Source organism: Dryobates pubescens, chromosome 32, assembly GCF_014839835.1.
Source record: "Dryobates pubescens isolate bDryPub1 chromosome 32, bDryPub1.pri, whole genome shotgun sequence".
Lineage (NCBI taxonomy): Eukaryota > Metazoa > Chordata > Aves > Piciformes > Picidae > Dryobates > Dryobates pubescens.
This window is the reverse complement of record NC_071643.1, coordinates 3,521,090-3,547,882: the sequence shown is the minus strand read 5'-3', so window position 1 is coordinate 3,547,882 and position 26,793 is coordinate 3,521,090. Positions and strand designations below refer to the sequence as shown.

General features: G+C 55.5%; 1 protein-coding gene across 1 annotated transcript; it reads right to left on the bottom strand.

Annotated features, from left to right (window-relative positions):
• Nucleotides 1–257: 257 nt before the first annotated feature.
• Nucleotides 258–26,723, bottom strand: MFSD1 (major facilitator superfamily domain containing 1). The gene is made up of 17 exons (XM_054175607.1): nucleotides 26,586–26,723; nucleotides 26,455–26,507; nucleotides 25,678–25,790; nucleotides 24,199–24,241; nucleotides 23,037–23,104; nucleotides 21,437–21,545; nucleotides 19,439–19,541; nucleotides 17,336–17,434; nucleotides 15,812–15,923; nucleotides 14,639–14,695; nucleotides 13,296–13,452; nucleotides 12,132–12,229; nucleotides 10,565–10,677; nucleotides 9,252–9,299; nucleotides 8,733–8,793; nucleotides 1,940–2,054; nucleotides 258–416 (listed from the first exon to the last, which is right to left on the bottom strand). Exons 1-17 carry the CDS (start codon nucleotides 26,602–26,604, stop codon nucleotides 357–359), a joined length of 1,428 nt encoding a protein of 475 aa, XP_054031582.1. The 5' UTR covers nucleotides 26,605–26,723; the 3' UTR covers nucleotides 258–356.
• Nucleotides 26,724–26,793: the final 70 nt, after the last annotated feature.

Here is a 26,793-nt window from a genome sequence, read left to right as displayed (position 1 = left end):
TCAATGATCTCTTTGGGTCCCTTCCAAGCCCTGCCATCCTGTGAGCCTGGGAGCTGGCTGTGTAGGGAGAGGAGATCATTCTCAGCTCTCGACTCAAGCCCCTCACTGAGTATTTCTGAGCCCAGGAGGATGCAGCAGCACAAAGCTCACGGCTTCAAACACGCAGCCAGCTGGTTCTTCCTCAGGAGCTCTGTGATTTACCCAGGGGGTGGAAGGGGAATTTAAGCCAAGTGCTGCCAAAAAAAACAACCCCAACCCAAAAGATTCAGGCTTGCAGACAAGTGCAGGGCCTGGCCCTGCTGGAAGTTGTCAACACTGGGCACAAAGCTTCTGGGGCCCAGGAGCTTCCCACCATGCTACTTCAGCAGGCTTCTGGGGGCCATTGTTGATAAATAGGATGAGTAATTCTCTGGCAGCTGCAAAACACAGACAGACACAAGAACAAAGGGCATGAAATGTAACAACCATGCATCAGAACAGGCTCTGCTCCTCACCTCAACCTGCATTCTTGCACAGCAGACAGAGCAAGTCCAGGTTCTGCTCTGCAGAGGGGACAGAGCCAGCACCCTAACACCTTGGGGGGGGGGTCCCAGCAGAAGGTGGCTGATGGCTCCATGTTTGATCAAACAACACTCAAAAGGCAAAAGAACCCAGTCCCAGCTCTTGGGGGGCACAGCAACAGACTTCAATGGGGCCAGAGTCTTGTCAGGGGAAAAAAAATACTTGGCTGCTGCTCTCTGTAGCAGTAATTAGGGACTGGAGCTTCTCTTCCTGGCTAGTAAGGCCACATCTGGAGTACTGAGTCCAGTTCTGGGTTCCCCAGTTCAAGAGAGACAGGGAACTGCTGGAGAGGATCCAGAAGAGAGAGTCTCCAAAGCTGCTGAGGGGCCTGGAGCAGCTCTGTGAGGAGCAAAGGCTGAGAGCCCTGGGGCTGAGAGCCTGCAGGAGAGCAGCCCCAGAGGGCAGCTGAGCAATGCTCAGCAAGAGACAAAGGAGCTGTGGGGGGCAAGAGGCTGGGGCCAGGCTCTGCTCAGTGGTGCCCAGGGACAGGCCAAGGGGCAGTGGGCACAAAGTGGAAGCCAGGAGGAGAAACTGCCTTGGTGTGAGGGTGCTGGAGGCCTGGAGCAGGCTGCCCAGGGAGGTTGTGGAGTCTCCTTGTGTGGAGAGCTTCCAACCCCACCCTGGGCATTGTGCTGCTGGGCAAGCTGCTGGGGGTGCCCTGCTGGAGCAGGGGCTTGGACTGATGGAGGAGCAAAGGCTGAGTGCCCTGGGGCTGAAAGCCTGCAGAAGAGCAGTCCCAGAGAGGATCTGAGCAATGCTCAGCAAGAGACAAAGGAGCTGTGGGGGGCAAGAGGCTGGGGCCAGGCTCTGCTCAGTGGTGCCCAGGGACAGGCCAAGGGGCAGTGGGCACACACTAGAACCCAGGAGGTTCCATGTGAAGAGGAGGAGAAAGTTGTTTGGTGTGAGGCTGCTGGAGGCCTGGAGCAGAGAGGTTGTGGAGTCTCCTTGTGTGGAGAGCACCCAAACCCCACTGTGGGCACTGTGCTGCTGGGCAAGCTGCTGGGGGTGCCCTGCTCCAGAGGTCACTTCCAAACTCCAGCATGCCATTTCAACATGCTTCTGTGTGCCACTGCTGGCAAATTAAGACGAGCAATCTGGTAGCAGAAAACAAAACCCCAAAGCAGCCCATACAATGGAACAGCCATGCCTCAGCAGGGGCTGGCTCCTCCACTGATTTGCTTCAGCAGCTTCCTTTTCTTCAGGAGGCTTTGGAATTACCACTGGTGAAACCATCTGTGAGGCCAAGCAGCCATTCAGCAGCTCAAGCAGAGGTTGGGATGCTGTTTGAAAACTGAGGAGCCAGGTCCAACAAACATCTCCCTGCTCTGTTAAGTTACTGACACCTCCCCCTCCCCCCCCCCCCCTTTGTTACTAATACCTGAGCTCCTAGTCTGGAGAGGTATTTATTCCTGAAACTAAAGTCATCAGCTTTTGGCTGTAGTTTAGCCAAGTCATCTTCATTTTGACGTCTGAGCCTCTCTTCTTCTTCTGCTCTGGAAAAGAACCACAGAAATCAGCCAGGTTGGAAGAGACCTCAGAGATCATCAACTACAACCTATGACCTAACACCAACCACCCCCTGACAGCTAAGCCATGGCTCCAAGTGCCACATCCAAGCCTTTTCTGAACACCCCCAGGGATGGGGACTCCACCACCTCCCTGGGCAGCACATCCCAAGGGCTAACAACTCTCTCTGGGAAGAACTTTCTCCTCACCTCCAGCCTGAACCTCCCCTGGCACAGCTTGAGACTGTGGCCTCTTGTTCTAGGTGCCTGGGAGAAGAGACCAACCCCCAGCTGGCTACAACCTCCCTTCAGGGAGTTGGAGAGAGCAAGAAGGTCTCCCCTGAGCCTCCTCTTCTGCAGGCTAAGCAACCCCAGCTCCCTCAGCCTCTCCTCACAGGGCTGTGCTCCAGACCCCTCCCCAGCTTTGTTGCCCTTCTCTGGACACCTTCCAGCAGCTCAACCTCTTTCCTAACCTGAGGAGCCCAGAGCTGGACACAGTAAAATGGGGGCTGAGAGAAATTTGCACCAAGGTGTGCAAACTCAAGCAACTTCACCTGGTGGGTTTGGGAGGGGGGTTTCACCACCACAAAAGGCTGCTGAGGTTGGAGAGGGGAGGGAGGTTGGAGTGGGGAGGGAGGTTGGAGTGGGGAGGGAGGTTGGAGTGGGGAGTCTTTGGATATCAGATTCCAGAGGGAGGGGTGTGAAAAGGGGGGAAAAAAAAGAGAGAGGCTGTTTTCTGCAGTTTCCTTTTATTTGAGGTTGGGTAGCAAGAGGAACCAGCTCGATTTTCACAGATCACAAGGTGCTCAGCGAGCTCCTGTGCCCATCCCTTTATTAAAGCAGCTCTTCCCTCCTTAGAGAAAGGGAAAACAATTACAAGGCCAAAAACACCCATCAGAAATGCAAATAAAAGACTGCTCAGCAGCCTCAGCATTCAGAGTCCCCCACCAAAGAGTCGAGATTTGAGCAGAGCTTCGTGGCTCTTCCTCTGAACGGCAGAGAGGGCCCAAAGGAAGCTGTGCATACACTTAGTTTAAGACAGTGGTGTGTGTTAAGGCAGAGGCAGGAACAGGGACCCATTTCCACGCTCTTGCAAGACAAAGAGCCTTGCTCCAGGCCACAAAAAGCCATCAGGATGGTATCTCCAGCCCCACCAGGAGGTCTTTTTAAGCGCAGCTCGGCCACCTTTCCCCACTTCTTAAGCTGAAGATGGAAGCTTTTTGGCTGGGGCTGCAGTGCCCTCTGCAGTGACAGAGCCTGAACCCCAGGCAGAACTCCTCAGCTGCAGCCACCAGGGGCTGAAAGGGCTGGAGAGGGGAAGCAGGGAGAGGGTCCAGTGGACCAGGGAGCCTTCCCCAGCCCCGAGGCGTGGAAATCGCTCGTATGTGCGCTCCTTTGGCCACAGCAGGGCCTTTTGCTGCAGGTGTTGGTGTGGATCAGGCAGCTAAAAGCCTTAGGGACAGAACTGCCCCAGGTCCCAGAGGGGTTTTGGAAGCTCCAAGCCTGGAGGCCAGCTTGGATGAGGCCTGGAGCAACCTGGGCTAGTGAAAGGTGTCCCTGCCCCTGGCAAGAGGTTGGAACTGGATGGTCTGGAAGGTCCAAGCCAAACCATTCTATGATTCTCCAACCCACTCTGTGCAGGGAGGTGATTTATCTTCAGTGAAAGTTGGGTGACAAAGCATCAGACTGAACCAGTTCCTATCAAGTCCCCTATCCCCCCACCCCCAGGGTGGCAGCTTCTTTTCCAAAGGGCTAGAGTGGAGAGTGACCAAACTACAAGCACCCTCTCTCCTTCTTCAGGTTGCCTTGCTGCTGATCAAATGCTGCCCCACTTCTGGAGGGTACTTTGCTACTCAAATTTCTTTTCTGGAAAACACAGTGTAATAAAAACAAAGAAATGAAGTCACTGAGGGACACTGCTCTGCACCCACCCCCAGCACCACCCAACAGCACCAGGGGCACTGGGCACAAAGTAGAAGCTAGCAGCTTCCCTTTGAACTAGAGGAGAAACTGCCTTGGTGTGAGGCTGCTGGAGGCCTGGAGCAGGCTGCCCAGAGAGGTTGTGGAGTCTCCTGGTGTGGAGAGCTTCCAACCCCCCCTGGGCATTGTGCTGCTGGGCAAGCTGCTGGGGTTGCCCTGCTGGAGCAGGGGGATTGGACTGGGTGAGTTCCAGAGGTCCCTCCCAACCCTCACCATGCTGGGGTGCTGTGTGATCTGGGTGTGTAAATGAACTCCCTTCTGCTAGGAAATCAGAGCTGATCTGCATGGCCACACTTTGAGCTCCTGTGCTGCTGTGGGTGCCCTGCTTCAGCAGGGGGTTGGACTGGATGACCTCCAGAGGTCCCTTCCAGCCCTCACCTTGCTGGGGTTGTGTGAATGTTGTGAAGATGTTTTAAGACCTGATTTTGACCCTCACAGCTAAGGGGGTTTGTTCCCACTGCTATCTTATCAAACAACCCCAAAAGAGATCTCCCTCAAAATGCAGAATAATGCTCATGGAATCACAGACTCACCTGGCTGGAAAAGACCTTCAGCTCATCGAGTCCCTAACCTAGCAGCCCCAGAGGGCACCTGAGCAGTGCTCCTCAAGAGATAAAGAACCTGGGAGGGGGGACAAAAGGCTGAGGCCAGGCTCTTGTGAGTGGTGCCCAGGGACAGGGCAAGGGGCTGTAGGCACAAACTGGAACCCAGAAGGTTCCATGTCAACAGCATAGAAACCTGTTTGGTGTGAGGGTGCTGGAGAGATGCTGTGGAGTCTCCTTGTGTGGAGAGCTTCCAACCCCCCCTGGGCATTGTGCTGCTGGGCAAGCTGCTGTGGGTGCCCTGCTTCAGCAGGGGGTTGGACTGGATGACCTCCAGAGGTCCCTCCCAGCCCTCCCCATGCTGGGACTGACACATCAGCAATGTTTAGTCAAGACCAAGGAAGACAATTTAAGTTATTCTGAAGAGCATCACTGTCCTTATGTAGAGAGAGCAAAGCAGGACACACAACTCTCCCACAGAATGAAGTTAGCTGAATTGGGTAACCTGTCCCAGGTTGCTTATTCCAACCACTTCTGCCACCCAGCCACATCAAATCCTCCATTTCCTTTCAAAGGAAGTTAATTCTACTTTACTGAAACACCCCAGCCCCATTTGCTTCCTAAAACTGGAAAGTTTTCACTGCATTCAACATTTGGGTAGATTTAGACTGGAAAGGAGGAAGAAATTCTTTGCAGTGAGGGTGGGGAGACACTGGCACAGGTTGCCCAGGGAGGCTGTGGCTGCCTCCTCCCTGGATGTGTTCAAGGCCAGGCTGGATGAGGCCTTGAGCAGCCTGGGCTGGTGGGAGGTGTCCCTGCCCATGGCAGGGGGTTCATAGTATCAGTCAGGGTTGGAAGGGACCACAAGGATCATCCAGTTCCAAGCCCCCTGCCATGGGCAGGGACACCCCACACTAGATCAGGCTGGCCAGAACCTCAGCCAGCCTGGGCTTAAACACCTCCAGGGACAGGGCCCCAACCACCTCCCTGGACAACCCATTCCAGGGCTTCACCACTCTCATGGGGAAGAACTTCCTCCTCACCTCCAGCCTGAATCTCCCCACCTCCAGCTTCATTCCATTCCCCCCAGTCCTATCACTGCCTGAGATCCTGAGCAGTCCCTCCCCAGCCTTCTTGGAGCCCCCTGCAGATCCTGGAAGGCCACAATGAGGTCACCTCAGAGCCTTCTCTTCTCCAGACTGAACAGCCCCAACTCCTTCAGTCTGTCCTCACAGCAGAGCAGCTCCAGCCCTCTGCTCATCCTCCTGGCCCTTCTCTGGACACCTTCCAGCACCTCCAGATCCCTCTTGCAATAGGGGCTCCAGAACTGGAGGCAGTACTCCAGGTGGGGTCTCAGCAGAGCTGAGCAGAGGGGGAGAATCCCCTCCCTGGCCCTGCTGGCCACACTTCTCTTGCTGCAGCCCAGGCTCTGCTTGGCTCTCTGGGCTGCAAGTGCACACTGAGAGCTCCTGCTGAGCTTCTCCTCCCCCAGCACCCCCAAGGCTCTCTCCTCAGGGCTGCTTTCCAGCCAGTCCCTGCCCAGCCTGCATTTGTGCCTGGGATTGCCCTGCCCCAGCTGCAGGACCCTGCCCTTGGTCTTGTTGAACCTCCTGAGGTTGGCTTGTGCCCAGCTCTCCAGCCTGTCCAGGTCCCTCTGGATGGATCCTTCCCTCCAGCTGTCTGCTGCCCCACACAGCTTGGTGTCATCAGCAACCCTGCTGAGGGTGCACTCAGTGCCACTGTCCATGGCACCCACAGAGATGTTGAACAAGCCTGGGCCCAGGACTGATCCCTGAGGGACTCTGCTTGTCCCTGGCCTCCCCTGGGCCATGGACCCATGGACAGCCACTCTGTGGGTGCAGCCATCAAGCCAGTTCTGTATCCATCTAGTGGTCACCCATCACACCCATGTGTCACCAGCCTGGAGACCAGGATGTGTTGAAGGTTTGGAACAGATGACCTTTGATGTCCTTTCCAACCCAACACATTCTATGATTTCTGAGACAGCTCTGACCACAAAGTGAGTTTCAATTAGTGCCAGAGTTTAGAATGAAGCCACAGCTTGCAGGGACAAATTGAACTGAGAATTCAGATTGCTCTCTTCTCCCAAGAAACCAGGGATAGGACAAGAGAACATGGCCTCGAGGTTCCCCCAGGGATGGTTCAGGTTGGACATGAGAAACAATTTCTTCACAGAAAGGGCTGTCAAGGCCTGGCCCAGGCTGCCCAGGGCAGTGGTGGAGTCCCCATCCCTGGAGGGGCAAAAGTGGTGGAGATGTGGTGCTGAGGGCCATGGTTTAGTGGTGACCTGGCTGTGTTGGGTTCATGGTTGGGTTGGACTCAACCTTAAAGATGATTTTCCAAGCCAAATGATTCTGTGATTCTAAGAGGAGCAAGCTGAAACTGAAGGGGACAGGGCTGGAGTGTAGCTTCTTCTGAAAGAAGATGCAGCTTTAAGGACACTAAAGGAGTTCAGTCCCTGCATTAGCTGACATCAAAGCCAGCAACTCTTTGCTGCAGCCTGGGTCTGGTCCTCACCAGAGCAATGGAACACATTGGAGTTAAAAAAGATACAACATTTCAACCACATTTCAGTTCCACTCCCTTGGAAGCCAGGTGAAACAAAGGAAAACAGGGAGGAGGAATGCCAGGAAAAGGTTAATGGCTGCTTCATCTAATTACCACTCACAGGAGGCAGCAAAATGAAATCCTACCACTGGCTGGGAAGAAAGAAAACAAAACCCAACCCAAAGTGCAGCCCTGCAAGAGGCTGGCTGCAGAGAGGCCTCTGCCTCCCTCCTTCAGCCCTGCACAGAGGCTGGCTGCAGAGAGGCCTCTGCCTCCCTCCTTGGGCCCTGCACAGAGGCCTCTGCCTCCCTCCTTGGGCCCTGCACAGAGGCTGGCTGCAGAGAGGCCTCTGCCTCCCTCCTTCAGCCCTGCACAGAGGCTGACTGCAGAGACCTCTGCCTCCCTCCTTCAGCCCTGCAAGAGGCTGACTGCACAGAGGCCTCTGCCTCCCTCCTTGGGCCCTGCAGAGAGGCCTCTGCCGCCCTCCTTGGGCCCTGCACAGAGGCTGACTGCAGAGACCTCTGCCTCCCTCCTTCAGCCCTGCACAGAGGCTGACTGCAGAGACCTCTGCCTCCCTCCTTCAGCCCTGCACAGAGGCTGACTGCACAGAGGCCTCTGCCTCCCTCCTTCAGCCCTGCACAGAGGCTGACTGCAGAGACCTCTGCCTCCCTCCTTCAGCCCTGCACAGAGGCTGACTGCAGAGACCTCTGCCTCCCTCCTTGGGCCCTGCAGAGAGGCCTCTGCTTCCCTCCTTCAGCCCTGCACAGAGGCTGACTGCAGAGACCTCTGCCTCCCTCCTTGGGCCCTGCAGAGAGGCCTCTGCCTCCCTCCTTCAGCCCTGCACAGAGGCTGACTGCAGAGACCTCTGCCTCCCTCCTTGGGCCCTGCACAGAGGCTGGCTGCAGAGACCTCTGCCTCCCTCCTTCAGCCCTGCACAGAGGCTGACTGCACAGAGGCCTCTGCCTCCCTCCTTCAGCCCTGCACAGAGGCTGACTGCAGAGAGGCCTCTGCCTCCCTCCTTGGGCCCTGCACAGAGGCTGACTGCAGAGAGGCCTCTGCCTCCCTCCTTGGGCCCTGCACAGAGGCTGACTGCAGAGAGGCCTCTGCCTCCCTCCTTGAGCCCTGCACAGAGGCTGACTGCAGAGAGGCCTCTGCCTCCCTCCTTGGGCCCTGCACAGAGGCTGGCTGCAGAGACCTCTGCCTCCCTCCTTCAGCCCTGCACAGAGGCTGACTGCACAGAGGCCTCTGCCTCCCTCCTTCAGCCCTGCACAGAGGCTGACTGCACAGAGGCCTCTGCCTCCCTCCTTGGGCCCTGCACAGAGGCCTCTGCCTCCCTCCTTCAGCCCTGCAAGAGGCTGACTGCACAGAGGCCTCTGCCTCCCTCCTTCAGCCCTGCACAGAGGCCTCTGCTTCCCTCCTTGGGCCCTGCAAGAGGCCTCTGCTTCCCTCCTTGAGCCCTGCACAGAGGCTGACTGCACAGAGGCCTCTGCTTCCCTCCTTGGGCCCTGCACAGAGGCCTCTGCCTCCCTCCTTCAGCCCTGCAAGGACACTGCTCTGTGGTTTGCTTTATACTTACTCAGCTGCAGCTACTTTTTGCACTTTTTCCCTTTTCTTTGCAGACCAGTTGAGGTCACCACCTGCAACAGAAGGAGCAGACACTCTGAAACCTCAGCAGTGGGTCTTTTGTGGCATTATTCCTTTGCCACAGCTCACTGCAGAAGTTCTCAGAGCCCCTGACAACTGAAATCGATTCACAGAATGGGTTGGGTTGGAAGGGACCTTAAAGCTCATCCAGTCCCAACCCTCCTGCCATGGGCAGGGACACTTCCCACCAGCCCAGGTGGCTCAAGGCTTCATCTAGCCTGGCCTTGAATCTTTTACCACAGCAGAAAGTGAGGTAAAAAGGAGGAGCAAACATGTTCAGAATCACCTGAGCAAGCAACATCAGCACCCAAAGTAAGATCTCAAGCTTGGTGCAGCTTTCTGGCAAGCAGCAATGGTGAAGAGCTGCTCCTGGTACCATGAGCTACCTTCATAACCACTCCTAATCAATTCAGTTTGATAGTTGCAAGGAAGGGGAGCTGGAAACCCTTACCTGTGAGGTGGTCCACAAAATACAGCATGACCACAGCCATTAGTGACACTGGGAAAAGGGGAAAAACAAAGGCAACCATTTCAGCTGACAACACATTTACCACCCCAGAAGGACAGCTTGAACACAACCAACTACTAAGCTGCTTCACAGAGGCTGTGCCTGAGGGGAGGTTTGGGCCTTCATTGCCCTGGAAAGTCCCACTATGAACTGCAAAAGGTGATTTTAGTTTTAGTTGTCAGCCCTGCAGGGATGGGGACTCCATCCCTGCCTTGGGCAGCCTGAGCCAGGCCTTCACAACCCTTCTGGGGAAGAAATTGTTCTTCATGAACAGCCTGGAGCAACCTGAGGCTGTTTCCTCTCATCCTGTCACTTGTTCCTTGTAACTAGAGAGGAGAGACCAACCTCAACCTGGCTCCAGCCTCCTCTCAGGGAGCTGTAGAGAGCAATGAGGTTTCCCCTCAGCCTCCTCTTCTGCAGGCTGAACACCCCCAGCTCCCTCAGCTGCTCCTCATCAGCCCTGTTCTCCAGACCCTTCCCCAGCTTCCTTGCCCCTCTCTGAACCCATTCCAGCCCCTCAATGTCCTTCTTGGAGTGAGGGGCCCAAAACTGAACCCAGCACTCAAGGTGTGGCCTCACCACTGCTGAGCACTGGGGGATAATCCCTGCCCTGCTCCTGCTGCCCACACCATTGCTGATCCAGGCCAGGATGCTGGTGGCCTTCTTGGCCACCTGGGCACTGCTGGCTCACCTTCAGCTGCTGTCAACCAGCACCCCCCAGGTCTTTATCTGCTGGGCAGTTTCCTGCCACTCTGCCCCAAGCCTGGAGCATTCATGGGGTCATTGTGGCCCAAATCCAGGACCTGGCACTTGGCCTTGTTAAACCTCAGCCCATCAAGCCAGCCTGTGCAGGTGCCTCCCTAGCCTCCAGCAGCTCAACACTCCCACCCAGCTTGGTGTGATCTGCAGACTCACTGAGGGTGCCTCAATCCCCTCACCCAGATCATCACTGAAGACATTAAAGAGAAGTGGCTCCAGTGCTGAGCCCTGGGGAGCACCACTGGTGCCCAGCCACCAACTGGAGTTAACTCCATCCACCACCACTCTTTGGACCCAGCCAGCTCTTCACCCAGCAAAGCATCCCCCCTACAAGATGTAGGTTTACCAGGTCTGGGTGGCTTGCAACCAGCTCAAACCTCTAACTGGAGGAAAGAAATTGTTACTGACAGGAAAGAGTAAGGGGGAAAAAAAAGCCCAGAAGCTTTAGAAAGCCTCCTGGATGGCCAGAAGCCATCTTTCATGTTCTGGATACTCACAGGAAACACAAGAACTGAAGAAGAGTTCAAGAAACAAGTAGCCACTCGTGTCCAGAATCATCCCAGCTGCTATAGCAATGATGGCCAGGCCCAGGTTCTGGATGGACTGCATGCTGGCAGAGACACCAAGGGTTACAGAGGGGACAAAAGGGCTTGCCAAGAAAGCAGCAGCAGGCCCACTCAGCAAACACTCAGATGGACTTCTCCCTCCTTCTCCTGACCTATGGCTGAGTGCAGACTCCATCATCTATTCCAGGATCTGCAGGGGGCTCCAAGAAAGCTGGGGAGGGACTTTTGAGGGTGTCAGGGAGGGATAGGACTGGGGGGAATGGAGCAAAACTAGAAGTGGGGAGATTCATATTGGATGTTGGGAAGAAGTTGTTGCCCATGAGGGTGGTGAGAGCCTGGCACAGGTTGCCCAGGGAGGAGGTGGAAGCCTCCTGCCTGGAGGTGTTTGCAGCCAGGCTGGAGGTGGCTGTGAGCAACCTGCTGCAGTGTGAGGTGTCCCTGCCCATGGCAGGGGGCTTGGAACTGGCTGAGCCTTGAGGTCCCTTCCAGCCCTGACAGTTCTGTGATTCTGTAAAGGTTTCTGTGCATCTACCACAACCATGTGTTTGACCACACACACTCATCCTGCAACTACAGCAGACCTCTGAGAGGCTCAGCTTGGAAGCATTAGCAACCTATTCCCCTCCTGGAATCATGGAGTCAGTCAGGTTGGAAGAGACCTCTAAGGGGATGGAGTCCAACTCTTAGCCCAGCACTGCCAGCTCACCACTAAACCATGGCCCTCAGCACCACATCTACACAGCACTGAAACCCCTCTAGGGATGGGGACTCCACCACCACCCTGGGCAGCCTAAGCCAGGCCCTGACAACCTTCAAGGGGAAGAATTTTTCCCAGTATTCAATCTAAACCTCCCCTGGAGCAACCTGAGGCTGTTTCCTCTCATCCTGTCACTTGTTCCTTGTAACTAGAGAGGAGAGACCAATCCCAACCTGGCTCCAGCCTCCTCTCAGGGAGCTGTAGAGAGCAACAAGGTCTCCCCTCAGCCTCCTCTTCTCCAGGCTGAACACCTCCAGGTCCCTCAGCTGCTCCTCCCCAGCCCTGTTCTCCAGACCCTTCCCCAGCTTGGTTGCCCTTCTCTGGACCTGCTCCAGCCCCTCAATGTCCTTCTTGGCATGAGAGGCCCAAAACTGACCCCAGGATTCAAGCTGTGGCCTCGGCAGTGCCAGTACATGGGGACCATCCATTCCCCACTCCTGCAGGCCACACTCTTGCTGATCCAGGCCAGGATGCTGGTGGTCTTCTTGGCCACCTGGGCACACCCTGGCTCATCACCAACCCTCCCAACTCCTTTTCTACCAGGCAGTTCCCAGCCACTCTGCCCCAGTCCTGGAGCCTTCATGGGGCTGTGGTGAGCCAAGTGCAGAACCCAGCACCTGGCCTTGTTGAGCCTCATCCCATTGGCCTTGGCCCCTCAAGCCAAGTCAGAGCTGCTTCAGCAGCTCAACAGTACCAAGACATGAACACTGCAGAGCAGCAGAGACAGACCTCAGTACTTACAAGCCATAGGCAGTTCCCAGCTGGTGTTCTGGAACAACATAGGCCACCATGGGCCACAGGGCACAGGCCAGCAGTGAGTAGGCCACTCCCAGCAAGCACTAGGAGTAAGAACAAGGAAACAGGTATCAGGTGAGATTTCATCAGGCTTTCAAGCAAAGATGATGAACATGCTGGGTTTCCCTTTACCCAGAAGGGGGAAAAGAGCTCCAGTACTATCACTCCAGGCAAATACTCACACTTAGGAGAAAGAACTTCTCCAGGAGGGACCCACAAACTGAACCCTACCTAATGGGCACTGAGTAAAGAGCTCAGGGCAAAGCAAAGCAAAGCATGAGGCAGCTCTGGAGCTCACCCAGTCCAAGCCCCTGCCAAAGCAGGGCACCCCCAGCAGCTTGCCCAGCAGCACAATGTCCAGGGGGGGTTGGAAGCTCTCCACACCAGGAGACTCCACAACCTCTCTGGGCAGCCTGCTCCAGGCCTCCAGCACCCTCACACCAAACAACTTTCTCCTCCTCTTCACATGGAGCCTCCTGGGCTCCACTTTGTGCCCACTGCCCCTTGGCCTGTCCCTGGGCACCACTGAGCAGAGCCTGGCCCCAGCCTCTTGCCCCCCACAGCTCCTTTGTCTCTTGCTGAGCATTGCTCAGCTGCCCTCTGGGGCTGCTCTTCTGCAGGCTCTCAGCCCCAGGGCTCTCAGCCTTTGCTCCTCACAGCTCCTCCTAATTACTGCTAGAGAGCAGCAGCCAATTTTTTCCCCCACCTCAAAACTGATGAAGCTGCTCTAGCTGCAGCTGTCCCAGCTCACTGCAGGGAGTGGATGCCCTTTCAAAGGTAGGTCCCTTCCAGCCCCAAGCATCCTATGGTTGCATGAAACCACTCAGGAACAAGTACTGCCTCCCTGCCAGAAACCCCAACCCCTGAGGTGTCCTTTGCACTCCACAGAAGCTCCCACCAGTCCTCTTTGGGTTGAGGCACTGTCTGCTTTCACCACCTTTGGTTTCCAGCCCTGCAGATCCTTTCTCAAAGACATGGGAGAGCAAAGCAGCTGCTGAGGCCTACCTAACCTGTCAGAAACCATTGGGGCAACTCCTGCAGAGTAAGAAATGGAGCTGATGCTGAATGATTTGATCATCTTCAACCTCTAAGGCTCAGGGAAGTGGTTACCATTGCTATCCAGGGGTTCCAGAAGGTAAAAGCCAGCATGATATGAGAGGCAAGGGTGACCACCACAGCACACAGAAGCCAGATGATGTTCTTGCCAACTTTATCCACCAGCAATCCAAAGACTGGGGACATGGGTGCTGAGATGATATAGACAATGCTGCAAGAGAGCCACAACAAGCACTGAGCTGCTGCACAAGCCAAGGGTGTCCAGATGAAACACCTTAGTGTTGCCTGTGAGGGCATGAAGGACACAAACCACCCTCCCTCCCCTGATTCCAGAAACTGGGATTCCCAAATGCTTTCAGGATGTGAAAACACAGGCTGGGAGTGACAGGATGAGAGCTTTCAGCTGGAGGAGGGCAGATTGAGACTGGAGAGGAGGAAGACATTCTTTGCAGTGAGGAGGGGGAGACACTGGCACAGGTTGCCCAGGGAGGCTGTGGCTGCCTCCTCCCTGGAGGTGTTCAAGGCCAGGAGCAGCCTGGGCTGGTGGGAGGTGTCCCTGCCCATGGCAGGGGGTTGGAACTGGATGAATCTCAAAGGTCACTTCCAACCCAACCCATTCTGTGAATCCATGAAACATCCCAGTTCAATTCACCTTTTCCCTCTCATCCCAGTGAACACAGTCCAGCCCCAGAGAGGATGGAGGTGGTGCAAGCCAAATGTCATTAACCTCCTCACTCTCTTCTCTGCGCTTCAGCCAAACTGTGCCCAATTTCCCAGCCTTAAGGATCTGAGAGTCACAGAATGGGTTGGGCTGGAAGGGACCTTTGAGATTCATCCAGTTCCAACCCCTCCTGCCATGGGCAGGGACACCTCCCACCAGCCCAGGCTGCTCCAGGCCTCATCCAGCCTGGCCTTCAGGGAGGAGGCAGCCACAGCCTCCCTGGGCAACCTGTGCCAGTGTCTCCCCAGCCTCACTCACTGGGAAGAATTTCTTCCTCCTCTCCAGTCTCCATCTGCCCTCCTCAGGCTTCAATCCATCTACTCCTCAAAGCCATGTCCTTGGCTTTTGTTGCTCTGGCTTTGTGCCACATCACAAATCCCCCTCACAACTAGGAACATTTACTTCATTAACTGCTTCTGCCCCCTCAGGAAGCCACCAAGTACCAAACCAACACCCTGCTAACAGAGCTTTGTCTTTCTGATTCCTCACTGTCAACACCTGAGGCATTTTCCCTTTAAACAAGCACCCACAGTTGTTCCTTGGCCTCTGGGAATTCTGGCTTCTGACATTCAGCACCAGCCACAGCAGATCCCAAAACCTCCTCCCACGTGGCTAGAGCCCAAAGAGAGAAAGCCCTTCCCACCAAGAGCCCTGAGCTGGGTCCAGCACAACATACCTGTTAATGGCACTGGCTTCCTGAGGGGAGAATTCAAACTTCTTGATAAAGAACAGCCTGAGGGGAAAAAAGGCAGAGAAAAGGGAAGATTCAGAGCAAGGCAGAATGGAGGAGGTGAGAGAAACACTGAGCTGGGCGCACAGGGCAGAAGGCAGGCTGGGGGCACCAGGCAGAGAGGGGCAGCAGGGATCAGTCCTGAGCCTAGGCTTGTTCAACATCTCTGTGGCTGCCATGGACAGAGGCACTGAGTGCACCCTCAGCAGGGTTGCTGATGACACCAAGCTGTGTGGGGCAGCTGACAGCTGGAAGGAAGGGATCCATCCAGAGGGACCTGGACAGGCTGCAGAGCTGGGCACAAGCCAACCTCAGGAGGTTCAGCAAGACCAAGGGCAGGGTCCTGCAGCTGGGTCAGGGCAATCCCAGGCACAAATGCAGGCTGGGCAGGGACTGGCTGGAAAGCAGCCCTGAGGAGAGAGCCTTGGGGGTGCTGGGGGAGGAGAAGCTCAGCAGGAGCTCTCAGTGTGCACTTGCAGCCCAGAGAGCCAAGCAGAGCCTGGGCTGCAGCAAGAGAAGTGTGGCCAGCAGGGCCAGGGAGGGGATTCTGCCCCTCTGCTCAGCTCTGCTGAGACCCCCACCTGCAGTACTGCCTCCAGTTCTGGAGCTGGAAGGTGTCCAGAGCAGGGCCAGGAGGATGAGCAGAGGGCTGGAGCACCTCTCCTATGAGGACAGACTGAAGGAGTTGGGGCTGTTCAGTCTGGAGAAGGCTCTGAGGTGACCTCATTGTGGCCTTCCAGGATCTGCAGGGGGCTCCAAGAAGGCTGGGGAGGGACTGCTCAGGATCTCAGGTAGTGATAGGACCGGAGGGAATGGAATGAAGCTGGAGGTGGGGAGATTCAGGCTGGAGGTGAGGAGGAAGTTCTTCCCCATGAGAGTGGTGAAGCCCTGGGATGGGTTGTCCAGGGAGGTGGTTGGGGCCCTGCCCCTGGAGGTGTTTCGGGCCAGGCTGGCTGAGGCTCTGGGCAGCCTGATCTAGTGTGGGGTGTCCCTGCCCATGGCAGGGGGGTTGGAACTGGATGATCCTTGTGGTCCCTTCCAACCCTGCCTGACTCCATGATTCTATGAGCATCTATGACACATTGAAGGGGCAGAGCTACAGCAGTGACAGCCACTTACTTTCCAAGTCCAATGAAAGGAAAGACTGCTGCATAGTAACAGACACAGATGACAAAGATAAGCCACAGGGACAGAGAGAAGTCCTTCACATCTGTTAGCTTAATCACTTCACCTGGAGGGGGAGCAAGAGAGAAGGTTGTCTGAGCCAACAGAAACACATCTGGAACTCACCCACACCGAATAAACACCGAGGTGACCCCAAGCCCCTGCTGAAGCACTGCTCCCTGCCACTGTCTTGCTTGGAGCTCACACAGGGGAGAGCTGCCCAGCAACACCCAAGTCCTAAATCAACACTGCCAAAGTGTCTCACCCCCACATGAAGCTGGAAGCCCAAGCTCTCTTAAGCCTCTTGCAAGGACTGTGCAGCAGAATTAAACCCAGCCCACTTTGTGGCAGGAGATGTTTAACCAGCCAGCAAAGGTCATGTCTGAAGCCTCCCCTCTTACAAGCTCTTGGATCTTACATTTCATTTACTGGTATTCAATTGGTCTCAGTTCTCCACCCCAACACACACAGAGAAAACTGAAAGCACCACCAGGTGAGGGAGCAAAGCTGCCTGGTTGTGCACACCCCCTTAAATGGAGACCAGATCAAAAACCCCCACCCCCCAATTCCAACCAGAGAAGTCCCAGTGGCAATGGCACAGATCAAACTGGGGGGAACTGGGAGGCTCTCCAGATGCTTGCTAAAGCCAGCAGATGGTGGTCTGCCTGGAAAGGGGTGCTGAAAACTCTCAAAAGCTTCCTACTGATGGAAAAATGACCTAAGGAAAGAGGATTCCAGCTCCAGCTGTGGGAAGGATGGTAAGCAGCAGCCACCCAATCCCTCAAAGAGCCAGACCTGCACAGAGTGATTGGAGCTGCTCCAGAGCAAAACCTCACAGGATGCCAGGAGTTGGAAGGGACCTCTGGAGATCACAGACTCAATAAGGTTGCAAAAGACCTCAGAGATCATCAAGTCCAACCTGTCACCCAACACCTCGTGGCTACTAAACCATGGCTCCAAGTGCCACATCCAATCCCTTTGCAGCCTTCCTGCAGGATCCCTTCAGGTACTGGAAGGTAGCTTCAAGGTCCTCCTGGAGTCTTCTCCAGGCTGAACCCCCCCAGCTCCCTCAGCCTGTGCTCACAGCAGAGCTGCTCCAGCCCTTGGATCATCAGCCAAGCCTAACTGAGAGGTGTCCCTGCCCACAGCCCCAGCCTGAGCAAACAGAATAGAATAAACCAGGTTGGAAGAGACCTTTGAGATCATGGAGTCCAACCTACCACCCAGCACCATCCAATCAACTCAACCATGCCACCAAGCACCCTATCAAGTCTCCTCCTGAACACCTCCAGGGATGGGGACTCCACCACCTCCCTGGGCAGCACATTCCAGTGGCCAATTACTCTCTCTGGGAAGAACTTCCTCCTCACCTCGAGTCCAACCCCCCTTCCAGAACAGGAGCAGAGAATCCAGCAGAGGAACACATTCAGATGGGTCACAGGATCAACCTGAGGCACCCAACACCCCCCCAGCACTCACCTGTTCTCCCTTGCTCTTTACAGAGCAGTTTCTCTGCTCTCCTGTCCAGGTAAGCCAGGATTAATGCACAGGAGAGTGAAAAGAGGCATGTGACACCACCTGCAAGAAGCAAAGATGACATCCTGAGCTGGTGACTGAAGCAGCAGTTTGGCCATAGAATCATAAAGGATGGAAAAGACCTCAGAGATCAGCAAGTCCACCCTGTCACCCAACACCTCATGAATAAAACCATGGCACCAAGTGCCACATCCAATCCTCTCTTGAACACCTCCAGGGATGGAGAGATCATTTGAGATCACTGAGTCCAACCTACCACCCAGCACCATCCAATCAACCAACCAAGCACCCTATCAAATTTCCTCCTGACCACCTCCAGGGATGGGGACTCCACCACCTCCCTGGGCAGCACATTCCAGTGGCTAACAACTCTCTCTGGGAAGAGCTTTCTCCTCACCTCCAGCCTAAACTTCCCCTGGCACAGCTTGAGACTGTGTCCTCTTGTTCTGGTGCTGGCTGCCTGGGAGAAGAGACCAACCTCCACCTGGCTACAACCTCCCTTCAGGGAGCTGGAGAGAGCCAGAAGGTCTCCCCTGAGCCTCCTCTTCTCCAGTCTAAACAACCTCAGCTCCCTCAGCCTCCCTTCAGGGAGCTGTAGAGAGCAGTAAGGTCTCCCCTGAGCCTCCTCTTCTCCAGTCTAAACAACCTCAGCTCCCTCAGCCTCCCTTCAGGGAGCTGTAGAGAGCAGTAAGGTCTCCCCTGAGCCTCCTCTTCCCCAGGCTAAGCTTAGGGCACAGCCTAACTTCACACACCTACTGAAAAACTGAGTTTAGCACCAGCTTGCCTTATGCCTGAGACTCCCCAGCTGCACAGCTCAAAGGTGTGAGTGCTGAAGCCTGCCAGAGGAGACTGCAGCTGCAGCACCCACACTGATTTTGCTTAAAGTATTCTCAGCACTCCCACTCAGCTCCTTGCCTTGCTCCCACTCAGCTCTGAAGGGCCCAAAGGTGGCTGAAGTGTCACTTTTCAGTACCTTGGACATGACACCCCTCAGGGAATCTGCCAAGCCTGTCCTTTATTCAAAGCATGATGAAGGTTTCACCTCCATAAAATACAGCATTGGGGCTTGGCAGCCACAAGAATCAGAGCAGTTTGGGCTGGAAGGGACCTTAAAGATCATCTTGATGCAATCCCTGTGCCATGAGCAGGGACATCTTCAACCAGCCCAGGCTGCTCAAGGCCCCATCCAACCTGGCTTTCATCACTGCCAGGGATGAGGCTTCCACCACCTCCCTGGGCAACCTGTTCCAGTGCCTCACCACCCTCGTGGGGAAGAGCTTTTTCCTGAGGTCCAATCTCAACCCAGCTTCTCCCTGTTGGAAGCCACCACCCCTCCTCCTGGCACTCCATGCCTTGGTCAGCAGTCCCTCTCCAGCTCTCCTGTAGCCTAGCCCACTTTTAATCCTGGAAGGCTGCTCCAAGGCCTCCCCTCATCAGATGCAGTCACCACACACCCTGCACAAGAACACTGACACAGGCTGTGTGTGAAGCTCTCCTCCTCCTCTCAAGGATCTTCATGCTTCCTTAAATTAGTAAGAAACAATCACAGAGCCATTCAGGCTGGAACAGAGCCTCAGCATCACCAAGTCCAACCCAGAGCCCTACTCTGCAAGGCTCACCCCTAAACCACAGCCCCAAGCACCACAGCCAAACCACCCTGAAACACAGCCAGGCTTGGGGACTCCACCACCTCCCTGGGCAGCACATTCCAATCCCTGACCACTCTGGATGGGGAAAATTCCTTCCTACTGTCCAGTCTAAACCTCCCCAGCCACAGCTTGAGGCCATTCCCTCTTGTTCTGTCCACTAATGACCTGTGAGACCAGCACCACCCTCTCCACAACCTCCTTGCAGGTAGCTGTAGACAGCAATGAGGTCTCCCCTCAGCCTCCTCTCTTTCACACTAACCATCCCCAGCTCCCTCAGCCACTCCTCATCAGATTTATTCTCCCTCTATTTATTCTCCACAATAATTAACACTTCAGCACACCCTTCACATTCAGAAGCCTGCAGCAGCAAGTGGCATCAACCCAAAGCATTACTGACCTATCAGGAGAGTCAGCCCAAGAGTACTGGGACCAGTATAGCCCACAAGATCTTGAACTCTGGAGTAGATCCATGCCATGATGTTCATGTTGACTGTGCTCCCCTGGGCAGAGAAGCAGCATGTGAGGAAGAGTTTCACAATCAGGTGAACTGAAAATGAGTGTAAGGCAGACTGCTCATGGAACACTGCTCAAAACAAGCAGGGAATCAGAATCAACCAGGCTGGAAAAGACCTGAGAGATCATCAAGTCCAACCTCCCACCTAACACCTCCTGACAACCAAACCATGGCTCCAAGTGCCACATCCAAGCCTTTTCTGAGCACCTCCAGGGATGGGGACTCCACCACCTGCCTGGCAGCACATTCCAGGGGCCAATTAGAGGATGCTACCCAGGGAACATAAACCACCAGCAGCACTGATGAAACTATTCCCTGCTGATTTGGTCAGTGTGTGGAAGAAATGAAGCACTACAAGAAGGAAATGATCCCACAAACTGAAATCTACAGAGTCCCAGAATGGCTCAGGCTGGAAGGGAGCTCAGAGCTCATCTGCTCCAACCTCCCCACCATGGGCAGGGACTCAACTGGACTTGGCTGCTCAAGGCCTCATCCAACCTGACCTTGAGCACCCCCAGCAAGGAGGCAGCCACAGCCTCCCTGGCCAGCCTGGGCCACACTCTCACCACCCTCCCAATCAACAACTTCTGCCTCAGCTCCACTCTAACCCTGCTCTGCCTCAGCTTCCAACCATTCCCCCTTGGCCTGGCTCTAGACACCCTCAGGGAAAGTCCCTTTGCAGCCTTCCTGCAGGATCCCTTCAGGTACTGGAAGGCAGCTTTAAGGTCCTCCTGGAGTCTTCTCTCCTCCAGGCTGAACCCCCCCAGCTCCCTCAGCCTGTGCTCACAGCAGAGCTGCTCCAGCCCTTGGATCATCAGCCAAGCCTAACTGAGAGGTGTCCCTGCCCACAGCCCCAGCCTGAGCAAATAGAGTAGAACAAACCAGGTTGGAAGAGACCTTTGAGATCATGGAGTCCAACCTACCACCCAGCACCATCCAATCAACTCAACCATGCCACCAAGCACCCCATCAAGTCTCCTCCTGAACACCTCCAGGGATAGGGACTCCACCACCTCCCTGGGCAGCACATTCCAATGGGCAATCTCTCTATGAAGAATTTCTTCCTCACCTCCAGCCTAAACCTCCCCTGGCACAGCTTGAGACTGTGTCCTCTTGTTCTGCTGCTGGTTGCCTGGGAGAAGAGCCCAACCCCCACCTGACTACAGCCTCCCTGCAGGGAGTTGCAGAGAGCAAGAAGGTCTCCCCTGAGCCTCCTCTTCTGCAGGCTAAGCAACCCCAGCTCCCTCAGCCTCTCCTCACAGGGCTGTGCTCCAGACCCCTCCCCAGCTTTGTTGCCCTTCTCTGGACACCTTCCAGCAGCTCAACCTCTTTCCTAACCTGAGGAGCCCAGAACTGGACACAGGACTCCAGGTGTGGCCTCAGCAGTGCTGAGCACAGGGCACAATGACTTCCCTGCTCCTGCTGGCCACACTCTTCCTGCTGCAGGCCAGGCTGCCATTGCCCTTCTTGGCCCCCTGGGCACACTGCTGCCTCATGTTCAGCTGGCTGTCCAACACTACACCCCCCAGGTCCCTCTCTGCCTGACTGCTCTCAACCGCTCTGCCCCCAGCCTGTAGCACTGCCTGGGGTTGCTGTGGCCAATGTGCAGCACCTGGCACTTGGATGTGTTCCATCTCCTGCCCTTGGCCTCTGCCCATCTGCCCAGCCTGGCAAGGTCCCTCTGCAGAGCTCTCCTACCCTCTAACAGATGACATTTCTATTCTATGACATTTCATGTCCATTTTTAACTGGGAGCCCCTGAGGAGCAGTAGAAATGCTGGTTCCCACCTGCCTCACTGCTAAGCCAAGCCTCAACACCTTCAGACTGATGAATGAAAGCTCCAAGAGCTTTACAAAGTCTTTCCCATTAGTTTTACTTACAATCCTGGCCATGCTCAGCTGTAATCCAAACACAAGATTTAGCTCCTTGCCTTTAAACCAACTGACTGCATAGGTGTTCTGTGCCACTGCCAAGGACTCTCCACCTATTCTGCAAAGAGAAATAAGGGTACAAGGGGGGAAAAAACCAAACAAGGAAAACATAAATCAGGTTAATTGCACCACCAGAAGCCAGGAACTATTGTGAATTACACCAAGAAGCAGCCCAGGAGTTGCTGGCAATACCATGGGGAGGGTGTCTGGAGGTGCTGGAAGGTGCCCAGAGAAGGGCCAGGAGAAGGAGCAGAGGGCTGGAGCTGCTCTGCTCTGCAGACAGACTGAGAGAGTTGGGGTTGTGCAGGCTGGAGAGGAGAAGGCTCCCAGGAGACCTTCTGGTGGCCTTCCAGGATCTGCAGGGGGCTGCAAGAAAGCTGGGGAGGGACTTTGGAGGGTGTCAGGGAGTGAGAGGACTGGGGGGGATGGAGCAGAACTAGAAGTGAGGAGATTGAGATTGGCTGTGAGGAAGAAGTTGTTGCCCATGAGGGTGGTGAGAGCCTGGCACAGGCTGCCCAGGGAGGTGGTGGCAGCCTCCTGCCTGGAGGTGTTTGCAGCCAGGCTGGAGGTGGCTGTGAGCAACCTGCTGTGGTGTGAGGTGTCCCTGCCCATGGCAGGGGGTGGAACTGGATGATCTTTAAGGTCCCTTCCAATCTAAACCATTCTTTGAAAGCCTTTGCAGCCAGGCAGACTTTTCTAACACTCAAGAATTTGCTGTTCCAGCTGCCTTCTGCTCTCATTTCTTGCCACCCTCTTCTACTTGTTGGTTCCAAGAATTCTTTTGACTGGGGAAGAAAGAATTAGGAGAAAATGAGGAAGTAGCCCAGTCCCACTACATCTTTATTTGGGTAGTTTCACCATTTCTGGAGTATTGTGTCCACTTCTGGGCCCCTCAGTTCAGCAAGGACCTCAGGGAACTGCTTAAGAGAGTCCAGTGCAGAGCCACAAAAATGATGGAGTGGAAGATCTTACTCAGGAGGAGAGCCTGAGGGAGCTGAGGGCACTTTAGCTTGGAGAGGAGGAGCCTGAGGGTGACCTCCTTGCTGTTGCCAAAGCTGTGCAGGGTGATGCCCAGAGGCTGGAGCCAGGCTCTGCTGGGGGATGCCCAATGCCAGCACAAGGGGCAGTGGTGGAAGCTGAGGCAGAGGAAGCTCCATGGAAACAGGAGGGAAAATTTCTTCCCTGTGAGGGTGACAGAGCTGCCCAGGGGGGTTGTGGAGTCTCCCTCCCTGGAGAGATTCAAACCCCACCTGGATGTGCTCCTGTGTGACCTGCTCTGGGTGCCCCTGCTCTGGCAGGGGTGGTGGACTGGCTGAGCTTTGGAGGTCCCTTCCAGCCCCTAACACTCTGTGATGTCTGAGCTCAGCAAGAGCTGCAAAGTCCTGGGTTTTTATTGTTTGCTAACTAGATTAGACTGAGAATGTGACTGCCTCAGCTTAAGAGGGCTCAAACTCCAAGAGTTTTCTCCCTGAGTGCAAACATGGCAGCAGCTTCCCAGGACACAGGAGGCCCTCAGGAAGCACACACTGTGTGCTCTTTCTTGACTTACCCAAATATGAATCTACCTGCATCCATCAGCCACAAAGCATTCAGCAGTGCTCCCAGAGCAAAAATAGCCTGCCAGGGAAACAAGTATGATGTTTGAAGTATGGAGCAAACCAGAAGCATCCCCAAATTGAAACAACAGGACTCTTCCCCTTCCCAGACCTGAATATGTCACACCTGCCTCCTGCTCCCAGCTTTTTGCCTTAGCCATCAGCCTTTTAATTACCCAACTCAGCTCTCATCCTTGAGACTGCACTCAGCAAACACTTCTAGAGACTCTCAAGCCATGCTCCACCTTTATCATCAGGCCCTACCCAAATGCACCTACATTAAACAGGGAAAACATTTTGGTTCCTTTGCATGTCTGCTTCACTCATGACAACATCCCAGCATGGTGGGAGTTGGAAGGGGCCCCTGGAGATCACCCAGTCCAACCCCCTGCTCCAGCAGGGCACCCCCAGCAGCTTGCCCAGCAGCACAATGCCCAGGGGGGGTTGGAAGCTCTCCACACCAGGAGACTCCACAACCTCTCTGGGCAGCCTGCTCCAGGCCTCCAGCACCCTCACACCAAACAACTTTCTCCTCCTCTTCACATGGAACCTCCTGGGCTCCACTTTGTGCCCACTGCCCCTTGGCCTGTCCCTGGGCACCACTGAGCAGAGCCTGGCCCCAGCCTCTTGCCCCCCATAGCTCCTTTGTCTCTTGCTGAGCATTGCTCAGCTGCCCTCTGGGGCTGCTCTTCTCCAGGCTCAACAGCCCCAGGGCTCCTCACAGAGCTGCTCCAGGCCCCTCAGCAGCTTTATACCCAGTAGTTCTCTGTCTCTCCTGAAGCAGGGAGCCCAGACCTGGGCCCAGGACTCCGGCTAGAGCTTCTCTGGGCCAGAGCAGGGAGGAGAAGATCACAGACTCAGTAAGGTTGGAAAAGACCTCAAAGATCATCAAGTCCAACCTGTCACCCAACACCTCCTGACAACCTCTGTCCCAGTTGCCTCATCTGTTCCTAACCACCCCAATACAACTCACAGTTCCCTCATCTCTGTTCCTTTCACCTGCCCACTCCCACCTGAAACAATCACTATGATGTGAGAAGCCATCTGGGCTTCTCTCCCCCCCTCAAGCAGAGAAGCTTCAGGCATACCCTCTTTCCCTCTCCCCTGTGCACTTACCTGGCCAACACAAACAAAGATGCTAAATATTATTGTGCCCAACCTGTAAGACAAACAAAATCACTCACTGCAGAGGCAGAATCTCTCCCTTCTTACAAAAAGATTGTTTCAGAGGCACAGCAAGGAAACCAGGGGAGGCAAACATGCAACCAGGGGAGGCTAACATGCTGGCTAAGCTGTCAGCTCGTGGCTTGGACAGCAACACTGTGCTGGGTTAGGAACTGGCTGGAGGCTGAGCCCAGAGAGTGGTGGTGAATGGTGCCACAGCCAGCTGGCAGCCAGGCACCAGTGGTGTACCCCAGGGATCAGTGCTGGGCCTCATGCTCTTTAACATCTTCATTGATGATCTGGATGAGGGGGTTGAGTCAGTCATCAGCAAGTTTGCAGATGACACCAAGCTGGGGGCAGGAGTTGGTCAGTTAGAGGGCAGAAGGGCTCTGCAGAGGGACCTTGACCGACTGGACAGATGGGCAGAGGCCAACAGGATGGCATTCAACAAGGCCAAGTGCCAGGGGCTGCACTATGGCCACAGCAACCCCATGCAGAGCTACAGGCTGGGGTCAGAGGGGCTGAGAGCTGCCAAACAGAGAGGGACCTGGGGGTACTGGTTGACAGCTGCCTAAACACAAGCCAGCAGTGTACCCAGGGCATCCTGGCCTGTATTAGGAATAGTGTGGCCAGCAGGAGCAGGGAAGTCATTGTGCCCTGTGCTCAGCACTGGTTAGGCCACACCTTGAGTCCTGTGTCCAGTTCTGGGCTCCTCAGTTTAAGAAGGACATTGAGAGACTTGAAGGTGTCCAGAGAAGGGCAATGAGGCTGGGGAGAGGCCTTGAGCACAGCCCTGTGAGGAGAGGCTGAGGGAGCTGGGGTTGCTTAGCCTGGAGGCTCAGGGGTGACCTTCTTGCTCTCTGCAACTCCCTGAAGGGAGGCTGTAGCCAGGTGGGGGTTGGGCTCTTCTCCCAGGCACCCAGCACCAGAACAAGAGGACACAGTCTCAAGCTGTGCCAGGGGAGGTTTAGGCTCAAGGTGAGGAGAAAGTTCTTCACATAGAGAGTCATTTGTCATTGGAATGTGCTGCCCAGGGAGGTGGTGGAGTCCCCATCCCTGGAGGTGTTCAAGAGGGGATTGGATGTGGCACTTGGTGCCATGGTCTAGTCATGAGGTCTGTGGTGCCAGGTTGGACTGGCTGATCTTTGAGGTCTCTTCCAACCTCGGTGATACTGTGAAGAGGGCTCTGTAGGAAATACTGCAGCTTGAAAACTTCCTTATTGGAAGGTGGTACAGGCTGGCAATCCTGAAGTGCTTTTATTTAAGCCATAAAGGGAAAGAACTTCCTTTATTTACCTGGAAGCTCCTAGATCATGTGGGGGGAAAAAAAAGTAAAGCCTCAGATGCACTTTCAGTCTGTCATGAGGGGCACTAACAGAACATTTAAGTCCACCAGGGGGTGAAGAGGAGCAACACCACCATCACACCTACCGTATCCCAAACACTCTGTCTATCAGAAAACCTCCAAAGAAGCAGAGGACCACGTTGGGCCAGGAGTACCAGGCATAAAGTGTCATGAACTGGGCTGTGTTCATCTTCATATCCTACGCAAGGAAAGGGAGGGATTGAGAAGAGTAGTTAGTTCTCAGGTAATTCCAGGGACTTCTTACCCACAAGGACACTTTCTGACCTGGAAACTGCCCACACCTCCCTCATATGTGCTCTGCTGAGACCTACTGTGTCCAGATATGGGGCCTCCAATAGAAGGAGGACATGGACCTGCTGGAGCAGGTCCAGAGGAGGCCACAAAGATGATCAGAGGGCTGGAGAGCCTCTGCCTTGAAGACAGGCTGAAAAAAATTGGACGTGTTCAGTCTGGAGAAGAGAAGGTTCCAGGGAGACCTTGCAACTACATTTCAGTACCTGAAGGGGACCTCCAGGCAGGCTGGGGAGGGACTGTTCAGAAGGGGCTGCGGGGACAGGACAAGGGGCAGTGGTTTGGAGCTGGAGCAGGGCAGAGCCAGGCGGGACAGCAGGAGGAAGTCTGCGCAGTGAGGGTGGGGAGGCACTGGAGCAGGCTGCCCAGGGCTGCGGCTGAGGCCTCATTCAAGAGCAGACTCAGCGCAGCCCTCCGCAACCTGCTCTCGCTGGAGGGGCCCCTGCTGCCTGCGGGGGCTCGGCCACCTCTGCGGGTCCCTCCCGACCCCCCGCAGCCTGCGCCTCCGCCCGGGCCCGTTCCCAGGCCAGCGGCAGGGAGCGGCTACTCACCCGCTGCACCTGCGTCTGGAGCGCCGCCGGGTTGTCGTAGCAGAAGTAGCTGCCTGCAAGGAGAATGGGAAGCCTCAGAGCGCTGCCGCCGGCGCCCCGCCGTTCCCGCCCCGGCCGCCCCCGGCACCCACCGAAGCCCAGGAAGCACATGAGGGTGAGGACGAGGAGGCGGTGCGGCAGGCGGCGCGGGTCGCAGAGGGCGGGCAGGGTGCGGAGGGGCCGGGGCGGGCTGCCGCCATCCCCGCTGCCCTCCCCGCTGCCCTCCCCGCCGCCGCCGGCGCCCAGCAGCGCGCGCTGCTCCTCCGCCATGGCCGGCGCGTCACGTGCCGGGCCCCGCGT